Raw genomic sequence first — 15,000 nt, forward strand, 5'->3', positions numbered from 1 at the left:
AGAGCTGATCTTGGGAGATGCTCTGGCAATATACCTGGAGTAAACTTATTCCGAATCAGATTCGAATGGGCTGAGGTAGGAGTTTAAATGGAAGATGTAAATAAAGTAGGAAACTCCGAATGGGTCTGTTTTGCTTCTCCGAAGAGTGAATATGGCTGTGTCTGGAAAGTAGATAGAAATTACAGAGATGCAGGGATGGATGTAGAGATCGAAGGTGGATGAAATAGGGGTAAATTTTTTTGAATGTCGTAGGAAGCCAAAAGGCAGCCAGGAACATGGACTCTAGGTCCAGGCGATGACAGGGTTTAGAGGAGAACACGCCTGACTGCGAGTTGAGAGAACTGAACTTTGGGGTCATTCGGCGGCAAACCGGCGGGTGCTGCATCAGTGTATAAATTAGAGTCATCGGGATGAGTGATGTAGTCATTGTAGAAAATAATGAATGCTATTCCAAGATGAGGATTGTTGGCGCATTTCAATTTGCATGCATCATCTAACATGACTCTGTCGTGGAGATAGGGGGTGGTTGCTGCTTTTGACAGAAGGATTTCCCATGAGGGATTATCCAGATGCCTTAATTGAGACTGGTTGAAAATAGAAATGGAGGATAAAAGAGTCCAGATTGGCCCACATGAGGTAGAATTCCTTGGGCACTGGAAGGTATCTGGAAGGTATGGATGGAGGAATGGATAGATGGATTGATGGATTGCACCAATGCTACGATTTCTGTATGTCATAATCGTTTTTTAACAAACATGTATTCAATACTTCAATGAGCTAATTGTTTCTGCCTTAAATTACAACATTGTTTAAAATAATAACATTTGAACTAACTTGAGTTATTTGTAAATGTACATCTCAGAATACATAGCTTATACTTTTACATGTACCTCTGATAACAGATCACTCTAAATTGTAATGTGGACACATACATTTTTCTGTAAAGCTGTAAAACAATGGCACGTTTGCTGTTGCCGGAAGCACTGAAGGCTCAGAGTTTGTTTGACAGAAGTTTTGGTGGATGCTGCATATGGTTGGAATAAACTTGTTTTATTTTCTGAACGATTGAAGTGGATGCCTTTGCTTTCAATGATGTTGAAGGCGAGCCACGGTCCCGTTCCTGATGTTGTCCTCGGATCTGGTAGACACGTGGGAGCACCGAGAAGGGTTATCAGGAATTGAGTGCTGGGTGGCTGGCGAAGAGAACGATGAAGTCGGTTTCCGCGTCTACTATAAGTCTGGTGATCTTGGTTCATGGTCTGCAAAGGTGGAGAAGAGGGAGCCTGGGAACGAGTCAGAGTTGGAGACTTTTCTTGAGATGGTTTGGTCAAGAATGCTCACGGTGAGATGTGAGATAATCCTTGATGGGGTGGAATTGAAATCGAACAATCGTCATCTGAATCAGGCTAGTTAATCTGTATCTCTGAATCCGTAGTGAGTGAACTTCGAGGGAACGAGACAAACAGTACTCTAAGGGGCGGCCCAATTCAGGTCAGGTGACTGCTTGAGGCGTGGCCCTGCTCCCGAACCTTAGTTAACAAGTCAACTCCATAAAATAAGAAATGTTGCCTTGGCAATTAACTGAACCCCCCCCCAACACACACACACATTTTTTTTACAATTTTATTTCAGTTTATTTCCAGTGATGTAAATGTTTTTCTGGAAGTTTTTAGTTTGAGTTACCGCTGATGACCCTGGTGTTTCTCCAGATCTGATGGGGATGTTTGACAAGCGCAGGTTCCGTAAGTTCATGTCCTTCATCCTGAATTTTGAGGAGAACGATCCGCGGACGCATCACGACATGGACCCGCGCAGAACCACCATGAGGGACGTGTTTCGTCACTTCGACCTGGGCGATGATGTCGTGGAGTTCACAGGTCACACTCTCGCCCTTCACGTCAGCGACAAGTGAGACAAACTCATACGTTAATGAACAGTATTAGGGAAATATAACACTGTCCATGCGATGCTATGCTAATGTCTTCCGGGAGTCTCGGTCTCTTCTGTTGTGTAGATGTTACTCAGTTCCTCCTTCTGTGTGTGAAACCGTCTGTAAATGTCTGTCAGTTATCTGGAGCAGCCGTGTCTGGCGACCATCAACCGGATCAAGCTGTACTCCGAGTCTCTGGCGCGCTACAGCCTCAGCCCGTATCTCTACCCGCTGTTCGGACTGGGCGAGCTGCCACAGGGATTCATCAGGTAACTGAGGTTGACACACATGACATGAGAGCGATGAGCACTCACACACACACACACACACGAGGCGTGACAGACGCGTGTCGCTCCGCAGGCTCAGCGCCGTCTACGGGAACAGCTACATGTTGAACAGACGTGTGGACGACATCGTAATGGAGGGCGGGCGAGTGGCGGCGGTGCGATCCGAGGGAGAGGTGAGCAGAAACACACCTTCATGATGATCATGATCTGTTATAGTTATCATTATAGTTATAGTTACAGTTACAGTTGTCATTATAGGTATAGTTAATGTTACAGTTACTTTTATTGTTATAGTTAAAGTTACAGTTATAGGTATAATTGTTACAGGTATGGTTATCGTTACAGTTATTGTTACATTATTGACTGCATTTGCGTCCCGATGCAGGTCTTCCGCTGTAAGCAGCTGATCTGCGACCCCAGTTATACGCCGGCGCGCGTGAAGAAGGCCGGCCGCGTCATACGGGTCATCTGTCTGCTCAACCACCCCATCAAAAACACACAGGACGCCAACTCCTGCCAGATCATCCTCCCGCAGACGCACCTCAACCGGAAGTCAGGTGAGCGCCGGAACACGTGTGTGTGTGTGTGTGTTGGTCTGCAGCTCGCCGTCAGACGCGTCTGCTGTGTGTGTGTGTGCAGATATCTACGTGTGTCTGCTGTCCTACTCTCATAACGTGGCAGCCGAAGGGAAGTACATCGCTACCGTGAGCACCATGGTGGAGACCAGCAACCCTGAGAAGGAGGTTCAGCCCGGCCTGGCCCTGCTGGAGCCCATCATGGAGAAGTGAGAACTCAACCTCTCAGCTGTGGCCTGGTGGACATGCGTGTCACTCACGTGCTTTTGTCCCGCAGGTTTGTGTCGGTCAGTAACCTGATGGTCCCGACGGATGACGGCCGCCGCAGTCAGGTAACAAACCAGCTTTATTAACACAGCTTTATTTCATAACACAGAGTCAAGCGTCACGTAGAGCTGCACGATTCTGGAGACATTGAGAATCACCATTATTTTTGTTTCAAAAAGTGATCATGATTCTCCCACGATTCTGAACAGAAAACTAAACAAAATAACGTTATTTACTAGAGGTTCGGACAAAATATGAATTGCTGCAGTCTATTTAAAATGTTTCATTAATCTGAATTAATTATTGTTGAGTGAATGATTCAATGACTCACCAATTAAGACTTCACTTATTTCATTACTGGATGAATCAGCATTTTTGAATGAATCTCTTGAATTAATGATTCAATGACAAACTCATGTTTTTAACAGTAACTTAAAAACAGTAACCTACTGGTGTAACAAAGTAATCAATCGTTATTATGTCAAGTTACATTCAAACAGTGGTTTTACTAACTCTAACCCTGATCTCTACCATAGACATCAGTGTTTATATCTGAACCAGTTCTTCTGTGATAATATGAATGATTAGTAACAGAAATAAGTACTGTGTGTTTTATTCCTGTACACGACAGCGGCTCTCTCTGTGTTCGCTGTGTTTAATAGACAGAGCCGAATTAATGTCATTTAGGAAGGAGATTGCGTGGGTTTAAATCTCTAGTGTCACGTGACGCCAGCGCTGCCGATTCATGGGTTTTATTGTGTTTTCCGTCTAGATCTTCATCTCTCGATCGTACGACCCCACGACGCACTTCGAGACAGATACTGAAGACATTATGGATCTGTACCGCCGCATCACGGGGTCAGAGTTCATCTTCAGGAACCCCCGAGACGGTGACGGCGACTCTGACGAGTGAACGATCAGCCAAACCTCATCGTTTTGTCATCATTACCGTTCCAACACAACTGAGAAACACTGTATCTGGGGCAAGAATGGCTACTGAAGAACGAAAGTCATGCAGGTTTTGAACGAGTAAATGATGACAGAACGATGGATTTTGGGTGGACGATCCCTTTAAGGGTCAGTATTTCCCCCTGCTGTTGATTTTCAGGGTCAGAAACACGAAACTACTGACTTCAGCTGAATCAGGCTGCGTCCACAATAATCCAGATTCATCTGATATCCACTTTTCCAAAAGTTTCTTGTCCACACTGAAAACACTTACTGCATGAAACCTGATAAAAGCTCCCTGAGATGATAGCGAGAGACCAGACTTAATACAATTATTCTTACATGATCATTATATTAGCTAAATATCTGCCCACTTTTACTGAAAAAATATCTGCAAATGATCTGGCCATTTTTACTGGGCTCACTAAATCGCCATTCCACGTTTGGTCTCAAATGTGATCGTTCTCATGGTGAGATTCATCTTTGGCAACATTACGAAAGTGAATTGCACAAACAGACATAGATATTTATGGATACGATATGTGTCACATGACTAAACGTGTGTATCGTTTTCAGTCCAAACTATAACATGTATCCGCTTGAGAAGGACAAACTGATGCGTTTTCATGCGTGTCTGGATTAATGTAGACGAAGCCTTAGCTAATTCAAATCAACTAGAATCAAACCAACACATGAACTCAATGAAATGACTGATGGTAGTTTGTGCAGATCTTCTGAATATGATCACTGATGTTTGTTGTAAGTGTTTCCTTCACACTGATGTTTTCCTGCAGTCCTACAGTTGTCCACTTCTGTGTGTTCTGTGATGTTTGTGTGGTAGATGGTAATAAAGATGTGCACATGATGACGAGTGTGTGTTCATGAGCTCAGATTAACCCGTTATCACAGAGGACAGAGACGGATTAACCGCCTCAATCTGGGACACGGACACACACACACACACACACACACACACACGAGTGTTTAATACCTTTAATCTTTATTCACTCTACATTCATCAGCATAAAGACATTTACAGAGGTCACGTGACACACAAGAGGAAATGACATCACCAAACGTGACTGTCATTCGCTGGCGCTCGAGGTCGGGGGGGGGATCAGAGCGGCTGCCACCAGTCGTCTCTCGCTGGACAGGAAGTTGAACGTCGCACATGCGTTCGGCTGCGAGAGAAGAGTTTCGAACGGTTAACCTGTGCTAGCGTGATGTTTAATCGAGTGTGGAGAACGTGAGGCGTTTACCGTGTCCTGAACCTCCACTGCGATGCCCTTCTTCCTCAGGAAATCCAGCACGTTTGGATCCAGACGTTCAGTACGAGCTCCCGTCCCCACAACCAGAACCTCTGCAACATCACAGTTACTATCAGCTAAAACATCATTTTCATTGCTTGAAATAAAATAATCATTAACTGAAATACACATGACATACTGTAAGGGGAAAATATATTTCGATTGAACTATAACAAGGGAATAAGTTATTACGATGTGGACATTGTGAACAAATTACTATATCGTGCACATGATTTACTTAAAATGAGGGAATGAATTATGAATTAGTAAAGCGTGCTGTTGTGGGAACGAATTGTTTATTTGTGGCCACAATATACATATTTAATTCTGAATATCATGTATGGAGCTTCTTAGAAATTAAATAAAATATATAATTTTTTTATTTCAGCTAGTTGCCAAGGTGACAGTTCTCATTTTCATTTAGTTTAACTTGATGTACTAAAATAGAAATTAATTAAAAACTATACAAACATATTTTAAAACAAACAAACACTAATAAAAGTCAAACAACAAAATTTTTACTAAAATAATGAAAATACAGAAACACAAACTATAATAGTATCTCATTCTTGCTAATATAGCCCTGCTGCATACTGACGACTAGCTTTCCCAGTAGAACACTACAGTATCATCAGTGTACAGTTTCAGCATCACACGCACCAGTGTCGACAACTTTGTCGCTAGATTACCGACTTTTTAAAAACTGCTGGTTAACATGTAGCCAGTCATTATTTCATAGTGGTTTCGTTGTCTGACAGAACATATGTAAATGAGAACAGCTTTACATTATATGAAAATACAGTGTGTGAGCTCAGATTAGGAGAGAAAACAGATGTGAAGTGGCGACAGTTACGTCATCTAGCGGCTCCTCACGCTGAGGACAGCTGGTGTGCAAGAGTGTGTGGCTCTTCACACTGAGGACAGTAGGGGGCGCTGGTGTGCAAGAGTGTGTGGCTCCTCGCGTTGAGGACAGTAGGGGGCGCTGGTGTGCAAGAGTGTGTGGCTCCTCACGCTGAGGACAGTAGGGGGCGCTGGTGTGCAAGAGTGTGTGGCTCCTCACGCTGAGGACAGTAGGGGGCGCTGGTGTGCAAGAGTGTGTGGCTCCTCACGCTGAGGACAGTAGGGGGCGCTGGTGTGCAAGAGTGTGTGGCTCCTCACGCTGAGGACAGTAGGGGGCGCTGGTGTGCAGGAGTGTGTGGCTCCTCGCGCTGGCGCTGGTGTGCAAGAGTGTGTGGCTCCTCGCGCTGAGGACAGTAGGGGGCGCTGGTGTGCAAGAGTGTGTGGCTCCTCACGCTGAGGACAGTAGGGGGCGCTGGTGTGCAGGAGTGTGTGGCTCCTCGCGCTGGCGCTGGTGTGCAAGAGTGTGTGGCTCCTCGCGCTGAGGACAGTAGGGGGCGCTGGTGTGCAAGAGTGTGTGGCTCCTCACGCTGAGGACAGTAGGGGGCGCTGGTGTGCAAGAGTGTGTGGCTCCTCACGCTGAGGACAGGAGTGTGTGGCTCCTCACACTGAGGACAGTAGGGGGCGCTGGTGTGCAGGAGTGTGTGGCTCCTCGCGCTGAGGACAGTAGGGGGCGCTGGTGTGCAAGAGTGTGTGGCTCCTCACACTGAGGACAGTAGGGGGCGCTGGTGTGCAAGAGTGTGTGGCTCCTCACACTGAGGACAGTAGGGGGCGCTGGTGTGCAAGAGTGTGTGGCTCCTCGTGCTGAGGACAGTAGGGGGCGCTGGTGTGCAAGAGTGTGTGGCTCCTCACGCTGAGGACAGTAGGGGGCGCTGGTGTGCAAGAGTGTGTGGCTCCTCACACTGAGGACAGTAGGGGGCGCTGGTGTGCAAGAGTGTGTGGCTCCTCGCGCTGAGGACAGTAGGGGGCGCTGGTGTGCAAGAGTGTGTGGCTCCTCACGCTGAGGACAGTAGGGGGCGCTGGTGTGCAAGAGTGTGTGGCTCCTCGCGCTGAGGACAGTAGGGGGCGCTGGTGTGCAAGAGTGTGTGGCTCCTCACACTGAGGACAGTAGGGGGCGCTGGTGTGCAAGAGTGTGTGGCTCCTCACACTGAGGACAGTAGGGGGCGCTGGTGTGCAAGAGTGTGTGGCTCCTCGCGCTGAGGACAGTAGGGGGCGCTGGTGTGCAAGAGTGTGTGGCTCCTCACGCTGAGGACAGTAGGGGGCGCTGGTGTGCAAGAGTGTGTGGCTCCTCGCGCTGAGGACAGTAGGGGGCGCTGGTGTGCAAGAGTGTGTGGCTCCTCACACTGAGGACAGTAGGGGGCGCTGGTGTGCAGGAGTGTGTGGCTCCTCGCGCTGGTGTGCAAGAGTGTGTGGCTCCTCGCGCTGAGGACAGTAGGGGGCGCTGGTGTGCAAGAGTGTGTGGCTCCTCACGCTGAGGACAGTAGGGGGCGCTGGTGTGCAGGAGTGTGTGGCTTCTCGCGCTGAGGACAGTAGGGGGCGCTGGTGTGCAAGAGTGTGTGGCTCTTCACACTGAGGACAGTAGGGGGCGCTGGTGTGCAAGAGTGTGTGGCTCCTCACGCTGAGGACAGTAGGGGGCGCTGGTGTGCAGGAGTGTGTGGCTCCTCACGCTGAGGACAGTAGGGGGCGCTGGTGTGCAAGAGTGTGTGGCTCCTCACGCTGAGGACAGTAGGGGGCGCTGGTGTGCAGGAGTGTGTGGCTCCTCACGCTGAGGACAGTAGGGGGCGCTGGTGTGCAAGAGTGTGTGGCTCCTCGCGCTGAGGACAGTAGGGGGCGCTGGTGTGCAAGAGTGTGTGGCTCCTCACGCTGAGGACAGTAGGGGGCGCTGGTGTGCAAGAGTGTGTGGCTCCTCGCGCTGAGGACAGTAGGGGGCGCTGGTGTGCAAGAGTGTGTGGCTCCTCACACTGAGGACAGTAGGGGGCGCTGGTGTGCAGGAGTGTGTGGCTCCTCGCGCTGGTGTGCAAGAGTGTGTGGCTCCTCGCGCTGAGGACAGTAGGGGGCGCTGGTGTGCAAGAGTGTGTGGCTCCTCACGCTGAGGACAGTAGGGGGCGCTGGTGTGCAGGAGTGTGTGGCTTCTCGCGCTGAGGACAGTAGGGGGCGCTGGTGTGCAAGAGTGTGTGGCTCTTCACACTGAGGACAGTAGGGGGCGCTGGTGTGCAGGAGTGTGTGGCTCCTCGCGCTGGCGCTGGTGTGCAAGAGTGTGTGGCTCCTCGCGCTGAGGACAGTAGGGGGCGCTGGTGTGCAGGAGTGTGTGGCTCCTCACGCTGAGGACAGTAGGGGGCGCTGGTGTGCAAGAGTGTGTGGCTCCTCACGCTGAGGACAGTAGGGGGCGCTGGTGTGCAGGAGTGTGTGGCTCCTCACGCTGAGGACAGTAGGGGGCGCTGGTGTGCAAGAGTGTGTGGCTCCTCACGCTGAGGACAGTAGGGGGCGCTGGTGTGCAGGAGTGTGTGGCTCCTCACGCTGAGGACAGTAGGGGGCGCTGGTGTGCAAGAGTGTGTGGCTCCTCACGCTGAGGACAGTAGGGGGCGCTGGTGTGCAGGAGTGTGTGGCTCCTCACGCTGAGGACAGTAGGGGGCGCTGGTGTGCAAGAGTGTGTGGCTCCTCACGCTGAGGACAGTAGGGGGCGCTGGTGTGCAGGAGTGTGTGGCTCCTCGCGCTGGCGCTGGTGTGCAAGAGTGTGTGGCTCCTCGCGCTGAGGACAGTAGGGGGCGCTGGTGTGCAAGAGTGTGTGGCTCCTCACGCTGAGGACAGTAGGGGGCGCTGGTGTGCAGGAGTGTGTGGCTCCTCGCGCTGGCGCTGGTGTGCAAGAGTGTGTGGCTCCTCGCGCTGAGGACAGTAGGGGGCGCTGGTGTGCAAGAGTGTGTGGCTCCTCACGCTGAGGACAGTAGGGGGCGCTGGTGTGCAAGAGTGTGTGGCTCCTCACGCTGAGGACAGTAGGGGGCGCTGGTGTGCAGGAGTGTGTGGCTCCTCACACTGAGGACAGTAGGGGGCGCTGGTGTGCAGGAGTGTGTGGCTCCTCGCGCTGAGGACAGTAGGGGGCGCTGGTGTGCAAGAGTGTGTGGCTCCTCACACTGAGGACAGTAGGGGGCGCTGGTGTGCAAGAGTGTGTGGCTCCTCACACTGAGGACAGTAGGGGGCGCTGGTGTGCAAGAGTGTGTGGCTCCTCACGCTGAGGACAGTAGGGGGCGCTGGTGTGCAGGAGTGTGTGGCTTCTCGCGCTGAGGACAGTAGGGGGCGCTGGTGTGCAAGAGTGTGTGGCTCTTCACACTGAGGACAGTAGGGGGCGCTGGTGTGCAAGAGTGTGTGGCTCCTCACGCTGAGGACAGTAGGGGGCGCTGGTGTGCAGGAGTGTGTGGCTCCTCACGCTGAGGACAGTAGGGGGCGCTGGTGTGCAAGAGTGTGTGGCTCCTCACGCTGAGGACAGTAGGGGGCGCTGGTGTGCAGGAGTGTGTGGCTCCTCACGCTGAGGACAGTAGGGGGCGCTGGTGTGCAAGAGTGTGTGGCTCCTCGCGCTGAGGACAGTAGGGGGCGCTGGTGTGCAAGAGTGTGTGGCTCCTCACGCTGAGGACAGTAGGGGGCGCTGGTGTGCAAGAGTGTGTGGCTCCTCGCGCTGAGGACAGTAGGGGGCGCTGGTGTGCAAGAGTGTGTGGCTCCTCACACTGAGGACAGTAGGGGGCGCTGGTGTGCAGGAGTGTGTGGCTCCTCGCGCTGGTGTGCAAGAGTGTGTGGCTCCTCGCGCTGAGGACAGTAGGGGGCGCTGGTGTGCAAGAGTGTGTGGCTCCTCACGCTGAGGACAGTAGGGGGCGCTGGTGTGCAGGAGTGTGTGGCTTCTCGCGCTGAGGACAGTAGGGGGCGCTGGTGTGCAAGAGTGTGTGGCTCTTCACACTGAGGACAGTAGGGGGCGCTGGTGTGCAGGAGTGTGTGGCTCCTCGCGCTGGCGCTGGTGTGCAAGAGTGTGTGGCTCCTCGCGCTGAGGACAGTAGGGGGCGCTGGTGTGCAGGAGTGTGTGGCTCCTCACGCTGAGGACAGTAGGGGGCGCTGGTGTGCAAGAGTGTGTGGCTCCTCACGCTGAGGACAGTAGGGGGCGCTGGTGTGCAGGAGTGTGTGGCTCCTCACGCTGAGGACAGTAGGGGGCGCTGGTGTGCAAGAGTGTGTGGCTCCTCACGCTGAGGACAGTAGGGGGCGCTGGTGTGCAGGAGTGTGTGGCTCCTCACGCTGAGGACAGTAGGGGGCGCTGGTGTGCAAGAGTGTGTGGCTCCTCACGCTGAGGACAGTAGGGGGCGCTGGTGTGCAGGAGTGTGTGGCTCCTCGCGCTGGCGCTGGTGTGCAAGAGTGTGTGGCTCCTCGCGCTGAGGACAGTAGGGGGCGCTGGTGTGCAAGAGTGTGTGGCTCCTCACGCTGAGGACAGTAGGGGGCGCTGGTGTGCAGGAGTGTGTGGCTCCTCGCGCTGGCGCTGGTGTGCAAGAGTGTGTGGCTCCTCGCGCTGAGGACAGTAGGGGGCGCTGGTGTGCAAGAGTGTGTGGCTCCTCACGCTGAGGACAGTAGGGGGCGCTGGTGTGCAAGAGTGTGTGGCTCCTCACGCTGAGGACAGTAGGGGGCGCTGGTGTGCAGGAGTGTGTGGCTCCTCACACTGAGGACAGTAGGGGGCGCTGGTGTGCAGGAGTGTGTGGCTCCTCGCGCTGAGGACAGTAGGGGGCGCTGGTGTGCAAGAGTGTGTGGCTCCTCACACTGAGGACAGTAGGGGGCGCTGGTGTGCAAGAGTGTGTGGCTCCTCACACTGAGGACAGTAGGGGGCGCTGGTGTGCAAGAGTGTGTGGCTCCTCGCGCTGAGGACAGTAGGGGGCGCTGGTGTGCAAGAGTGTGTGGCTCCTCACGCTGAGGACAGTAGGGGGCGCTGGTGTGCAAGAGTGTGTGGCTCCTCACACTGAGGACAGTAGGGGGCGCTGGTGTGCAAGAGTGTGTGGCTCCTCGCGCTGAGGACAGTAGGGGGCGCTGGTGTGCAAGAGTGTGTGGCTCCTCACGCTGAGGACAGTAGGGGGCGCTGGTGTGCAAGAGTGTGTGGCTCCTCGCACTGAGGACAGTAGGGGGCGCTGGTGTGCAAGAGTGTGTGGCTCCTCACACTGAGGACAGTAGGGGGCGCTGGTGTGCAGGAGTGTGTGGCTCCTCGCGCTGGTGTGCAAGAGTGTGTGGCTCCTCGCGCTGAGGACAGTAGGGGGCGCTGGTGTGCAAGAGTGTGTGGCTCCTCACGCTGAGGACAGTAGGGGGCGCTGGTGTGCAGGAGTGTGTGGCTTCTCGCGCTGAGGACAGTAGGGGGCGCTGGTGTGCAAGAGTGTGTGGCTCTTCACACTGAGGACAGTAGGGGGCGCTGGTGTGCAAGAGTGTGTGGCTCCTCACGCTGAGGACAGTAGGGGGCGCTGGTGTGCAGGAGTGTGTGGCTCCTCACGCTGAGGACAGTAGGGGGCGCTGGTGTGCAAGAGTGTGTGGCTCCTCACGCTGAGGACAGTAGGGGGCGCTGGTGTGCAGGAGTGTGTGGCTCCTCACGCTGAGGACAGTAGGGGGCGCTGGTGTGCAAGAGTGTGTGGCTCCTCGCGCTGAGGACAGTAGGGGGCGCTGGTGTGCAAGAGTGTGTGGCTCCTCACGCTGAGGACAGTAGGGGGCGCTGGTGTGCAAGAGTGTGTGGCTCCTCGCGCTGAGGACAGTAGGGGGCGCTGGTGTGCAAGAGTGTGTGGCTCCTCACACTGAGGACAGTAGGGGGCGCTGGTGTGCAGGAGTGTGTGGCTCCTCGCGCTGGTGTGCAAGAGTGTGTGGCTCCTCGCGCTGAGGACAGTAGGGGGCGCTGGTGTGCAAGAGTGTGTGGCTCCTCACGCTGAGGACAGTAGGGGGCGCTGGTGTGCAGGAGTGTGTGGCTTCTCGCGCTGAGGACAGTAGGGGGCGCTGGTGTGCAAGAGTGTGTGGCTCTTCACACTGAGGACAGTAGGGGGCGCTGGTGTGCAGGAGTGTGTGGCTCCTCGCGCTGGCGCTGGTGTGCAAGAGTGTGTGGCTCCTCGCGCTGAGGACAGTAGGGGGCGCTGGTGTGCAGGAGTGTGTGGCTCCTCACGCTGAGGACAGTAGGGGGCGCTGGTGTGCAGGAGTGTGTGGCTCCTCACGCTGAGGACAGTAGGGGGCGCTGGTGTGCAAGAGTGTGTGGCTCCTCACGCTGAGGACAGTAGGGGGCGCTGGTGTGCAGGAGTGTGTGGCTCCTCACGCTGAGGACAGTAGGGGGCGCTGGTGTGCAAGAGTGTGTGGCTCCTCACGCTGAGGACAGTAGGGGTGTGCAAGAGTGAGGACAGTGAGGACACGCTGAGGACAGTTGCTGGTGTGCAAGAGTGTGTGGCTCCTCACGCTGAGGACAGTAGGGGGCGCTGGTGTGCAGGAGTGTGTGGCTCCTCACGCTGAGGACAGTAGGGGGCGCTGGTGTGCAAGAGTGTGTGGCTCCTCACGCTGAGGACAGTAGGGGGCGCTGGTGTGCAGGAGTGTGTGGCTCCTCACGCTGAGGACAGTAGGGGGCGCTGGTGTGCAAGAGTGTGTGGCTCCTCACGCTGAGGACAGTAGGGGGCGCTGGTGTGCAGGAGTGTGTGGCTCCTCGCGCTGAGGACAGTAGGGGGCGCTGGTGTGCAGGAGTGTGTGGCTCCTCGCGCTGTGGACAGTAGGGGGCGCTGGTGTGCAGGAGTGTGCCTTTGGCTTGCTCAGTTGGGGATATTTTGGGGATATTTAATTTAATTTTATCAATCAATAAATTCCTCTTGAAAAAAACTTTGTTGTATTATTTTAATTTAATACTGTGAAGCTGCAATCTGTATTGTGAAAAGCGCTATACAAATAAACTTGACTTGACTTGACTTGACTCTTCACACTGAGGACAGTAGGTGGCGCTGGTGTGCAGGAGTGTGTGTTTGCTCACCGATGCGCGGCTCCAGCAGATGAAACAGAGACAAGCTCTCGGCTGTGATGTCGGTGTGATGGCCCACCTGCGACAGCAAACACACACAGCAGTGAGCGCGAGGCTAACGTGAAGCATGAGTATCTGTGAAGCGATCGACCGCTAGCTCACGTTCCACTGCAGGATGGCGGGCGGCACCAGGGCACACGGGCCCAGCACTCGGTTGCCGCTGATGTTGAATCCTCTGGGGCTGTAGCTGTAGATGATGGCGGCCCCGTCGGGCTCCTTCTGCATCACGGACACTGAGGTCCTCTGGTACAGCTCGTCGTCAGCGGGGCCGAGCCTGTGGCTGCGCACCGGGGCCGCTCTATAGGAGCACAGCACACATTACAGGGGTAATAAATCTTCTGGGGCAGGGCAGCAGCTCATTTGCATTTAAAGATACATGCACAAAACAGCATGTTTTTTTCTTCCATTTACAGCATTGTATAATAAATGATCTCATTCGATCTCATGTGAAAGTTGCAATCGTGTGGATTCCTATTGAAATCACCGGACTTCGCCTCTAGAAATTCGTAGAACAGCTGTAAATGTGAATCTTCCACATGTGATTCATCCAGGACACAACAGAGCGCACTGCACTGAACACTGTATCCCATAATGCAATGCGCTTGACTTGACCTTCTATTTTTTAAATGAATCAAGTGAATTAGTCTGCATAAGTAGCATATCAGCCGTGACTTTGACATTTCTTTATTGACTCATTATTTAAGACTGACAACACTTTAATTTTTTTCATACAAGATTTTTAATTATTGTATTATTTATATAGAAATAATTTGACTTCTGAGACAGCTGGACACGACTTAAGCATGCTAATTAAACCTAATGTGCAAAGGTCATGTGACAATGTAGCATATACTGCTCTAATATTGTTTCACGTACTATCTATACAGTATACTACACACTATCAAGCACACTAGAGTGATTCACCGCATCAAACACACCAGGACACATTCACGCGCTTCTGCTGCAACAGGTTTACCGGGTCAGAGCTGGAAGAACCCTGGAACCGAGCCGGAGTCCGTGAACACATCGCGGGGACAGCAACCTCGCGCAGCTCGTAGCGGCCATGACGCGCGGAACTCACGCACGCACGCGCTCGCGTGCACACGGACACATTTGACTGGCACACACAACATCCGCCGCAGGATGACTTATCTCCCCTGCATTTCTTTATGTTTAAAATCTAACTGCTTCATACCCCTGTATATGAGTGTGTTCTCTTTCACATTTCAGTTTGCAGCTATTGTTTTATTTAGGCTCCAGCATGCCAACAATAATATTCAGTCTCTGTGATTAACGTGAATCAGCTGGACAGACTCTGAGCACGATTATTTTTCCTGCAGGGCGCGTGACAGCCAGTGCGCGCGCCCGCGGACGTGTTTACGGGACACGGGCTGCGTTTCACTGACTCGCGCTTTCACATGATCTGAAGATATTATGAGCGCGCTTCTCCTGTTCTCCGAGTGCGCCGTTAACGCGTGACGGACGCGTCAGTGTTGGATGATGTATCGCGCGTTGTTCGCCTTCAGCTCTGCGGAGAGGAACGCGCTGCGCTTCCCCGCGGGCGAGTCATTCCTCATCCTCGAGCGCAGCAGCGCGCACTGGTGGCTCGCGACGCGTTGCCGCACCGGGGAGACGGGATACATCCCCGCCACATATATAGAGAAAATACCGGTGAGACATCATAACACTCATATTCCTCTTCATAATTCATCATAACCTGATCACAATCATTCAGTCTGGATTC

General features: G+C 53.2%; 3 protein-coding genes across 7 annotated transcripts in view; 2 read left to right on the forward strand and 1 right to left on the reverse strand.

Moving 5' to 3' along the window:
- LOC309475815 (rab GDP dissociation inhibitor alpha) overlaps window positions 1-4,872 on the forward strand; it is an 8,712-nt gene extending 3,840 nt beyond the window's left edge. For all 4 annotated transcript variants that reach the window (XM_082138738.1, XM_082138739.1, XM_082138741.1 and 1 more), the window contains exons 6-12: window positions 1,710-1,908; window positions 2,068-2,199; window positions 2,291-2,390; window positions 2,603-2,774; window positions 2,857-3,001; window positions 3,070-3,124; window positions 3,832-4,872. In XM_082138738.1, coding sequence (XP_081994864.1) covers window positions 1,710-1,908; window positions 2,068-2,199; window positions 2,291-2,390; window positions 2,603-2,774; window positions 2,857-3,001; window positions 3,070-3,124; window positions 3,832-3,972 — 944 coding nt within the window. In that variant the 3' untranslated portion in view covers window positions 3,973-4,872. The remainder of the gene's footprint in view (window positions 1-1,709; window positions 1,909-2,067; window positions 2,200-2,290; window positions 2,391-2,602; window positions 2,775-2,856; window positions 3,002-3,069; window positions 3,125-3,831) is intronic.
- A 114-nt stretch (window positions 4,873-4,986) lies between these two features.
- Window positions 4,987-14,391, reverse strand: ndufaf3 (NADH:ubiquinone oxidoreductase complex assembly factor). The gene is made up of 5 exons (XM_082138780.1): window positions 14,233-14,391; window positions 13,359-13,554; window positions 13,209-13,275; window positions 5,267-5,367; window positions 4,987-5,188 (listed from the first exon to the last, which is right to left on the reverse strand). Exons 1-5 carry the CDS (start codon window positions 14,319-14,321, stop codon window positions 5,093-5,095), a joined length of 549 nt encoding a protein of 182 aa, XP_081994906.1. The 5' UTR covers window positions 14,322-14,391; the 3' UTR covers window positions 4,987-5,092.
- A 150-nt stretch (window positions 14,392-14,541) lies between these two features.
- Window positions 14,542-15,000, forward strand: part of nckipsd (NCK interacting protein with SH3 domain) — a 14,020-nt gene continuing 13,561 nt past the window's right edge. For both annotated transcript variants that reach the window (XM_082138706.1, XM_082138707.1), the window contains exon 1: window positions 14,542-14,927. In XM_082138706.1, coding sequence (XP_081994832.1) covers window positions 14,754-14,927 — 174 coding nt within the window. In that variant the 5' untranslated portion in view covers window positions 14,542-14,753. The remainder of the gene's footprint in view (window positions 14,928-15,000) is intronic.

Source organism: Leuciscus leuciscus (assembly GCF_965113295.1).
Source record: "Leuciscus leuciscus genome assembly, chromosome: 15".
Lineage (NCBI taxonomy): Eukaryota > Metazoa > Chordata > Actinopteri > Cypriniformes > Leuciscidae > Leuciscus > Leuciscus leuciscus.

Coding starts and splice junctions, on each gene's coding strand:
- ndufaf3 (XM_082138780.1), bottom strand. CDS start 14,321: ATGGCCGCTACGAGCTGCGCGAGGTTGCTGTCCCCGCGATGTGTTCAC. Junction 13,555..14,232: donor GTTCTTCCAGCTCTGACCCG/GTAAACCTGTTG, acceptor GTGCTCCTATAG/AGCGGCCCCGGTGCGCAGCC. Junction 13,276..13,358: donor CCGCCATCCTGCAGTGGAAC/GTGAGCTAGCGG, acceptor TTGCTGTCGCAG/GTGGGCCATCACACCGACAT.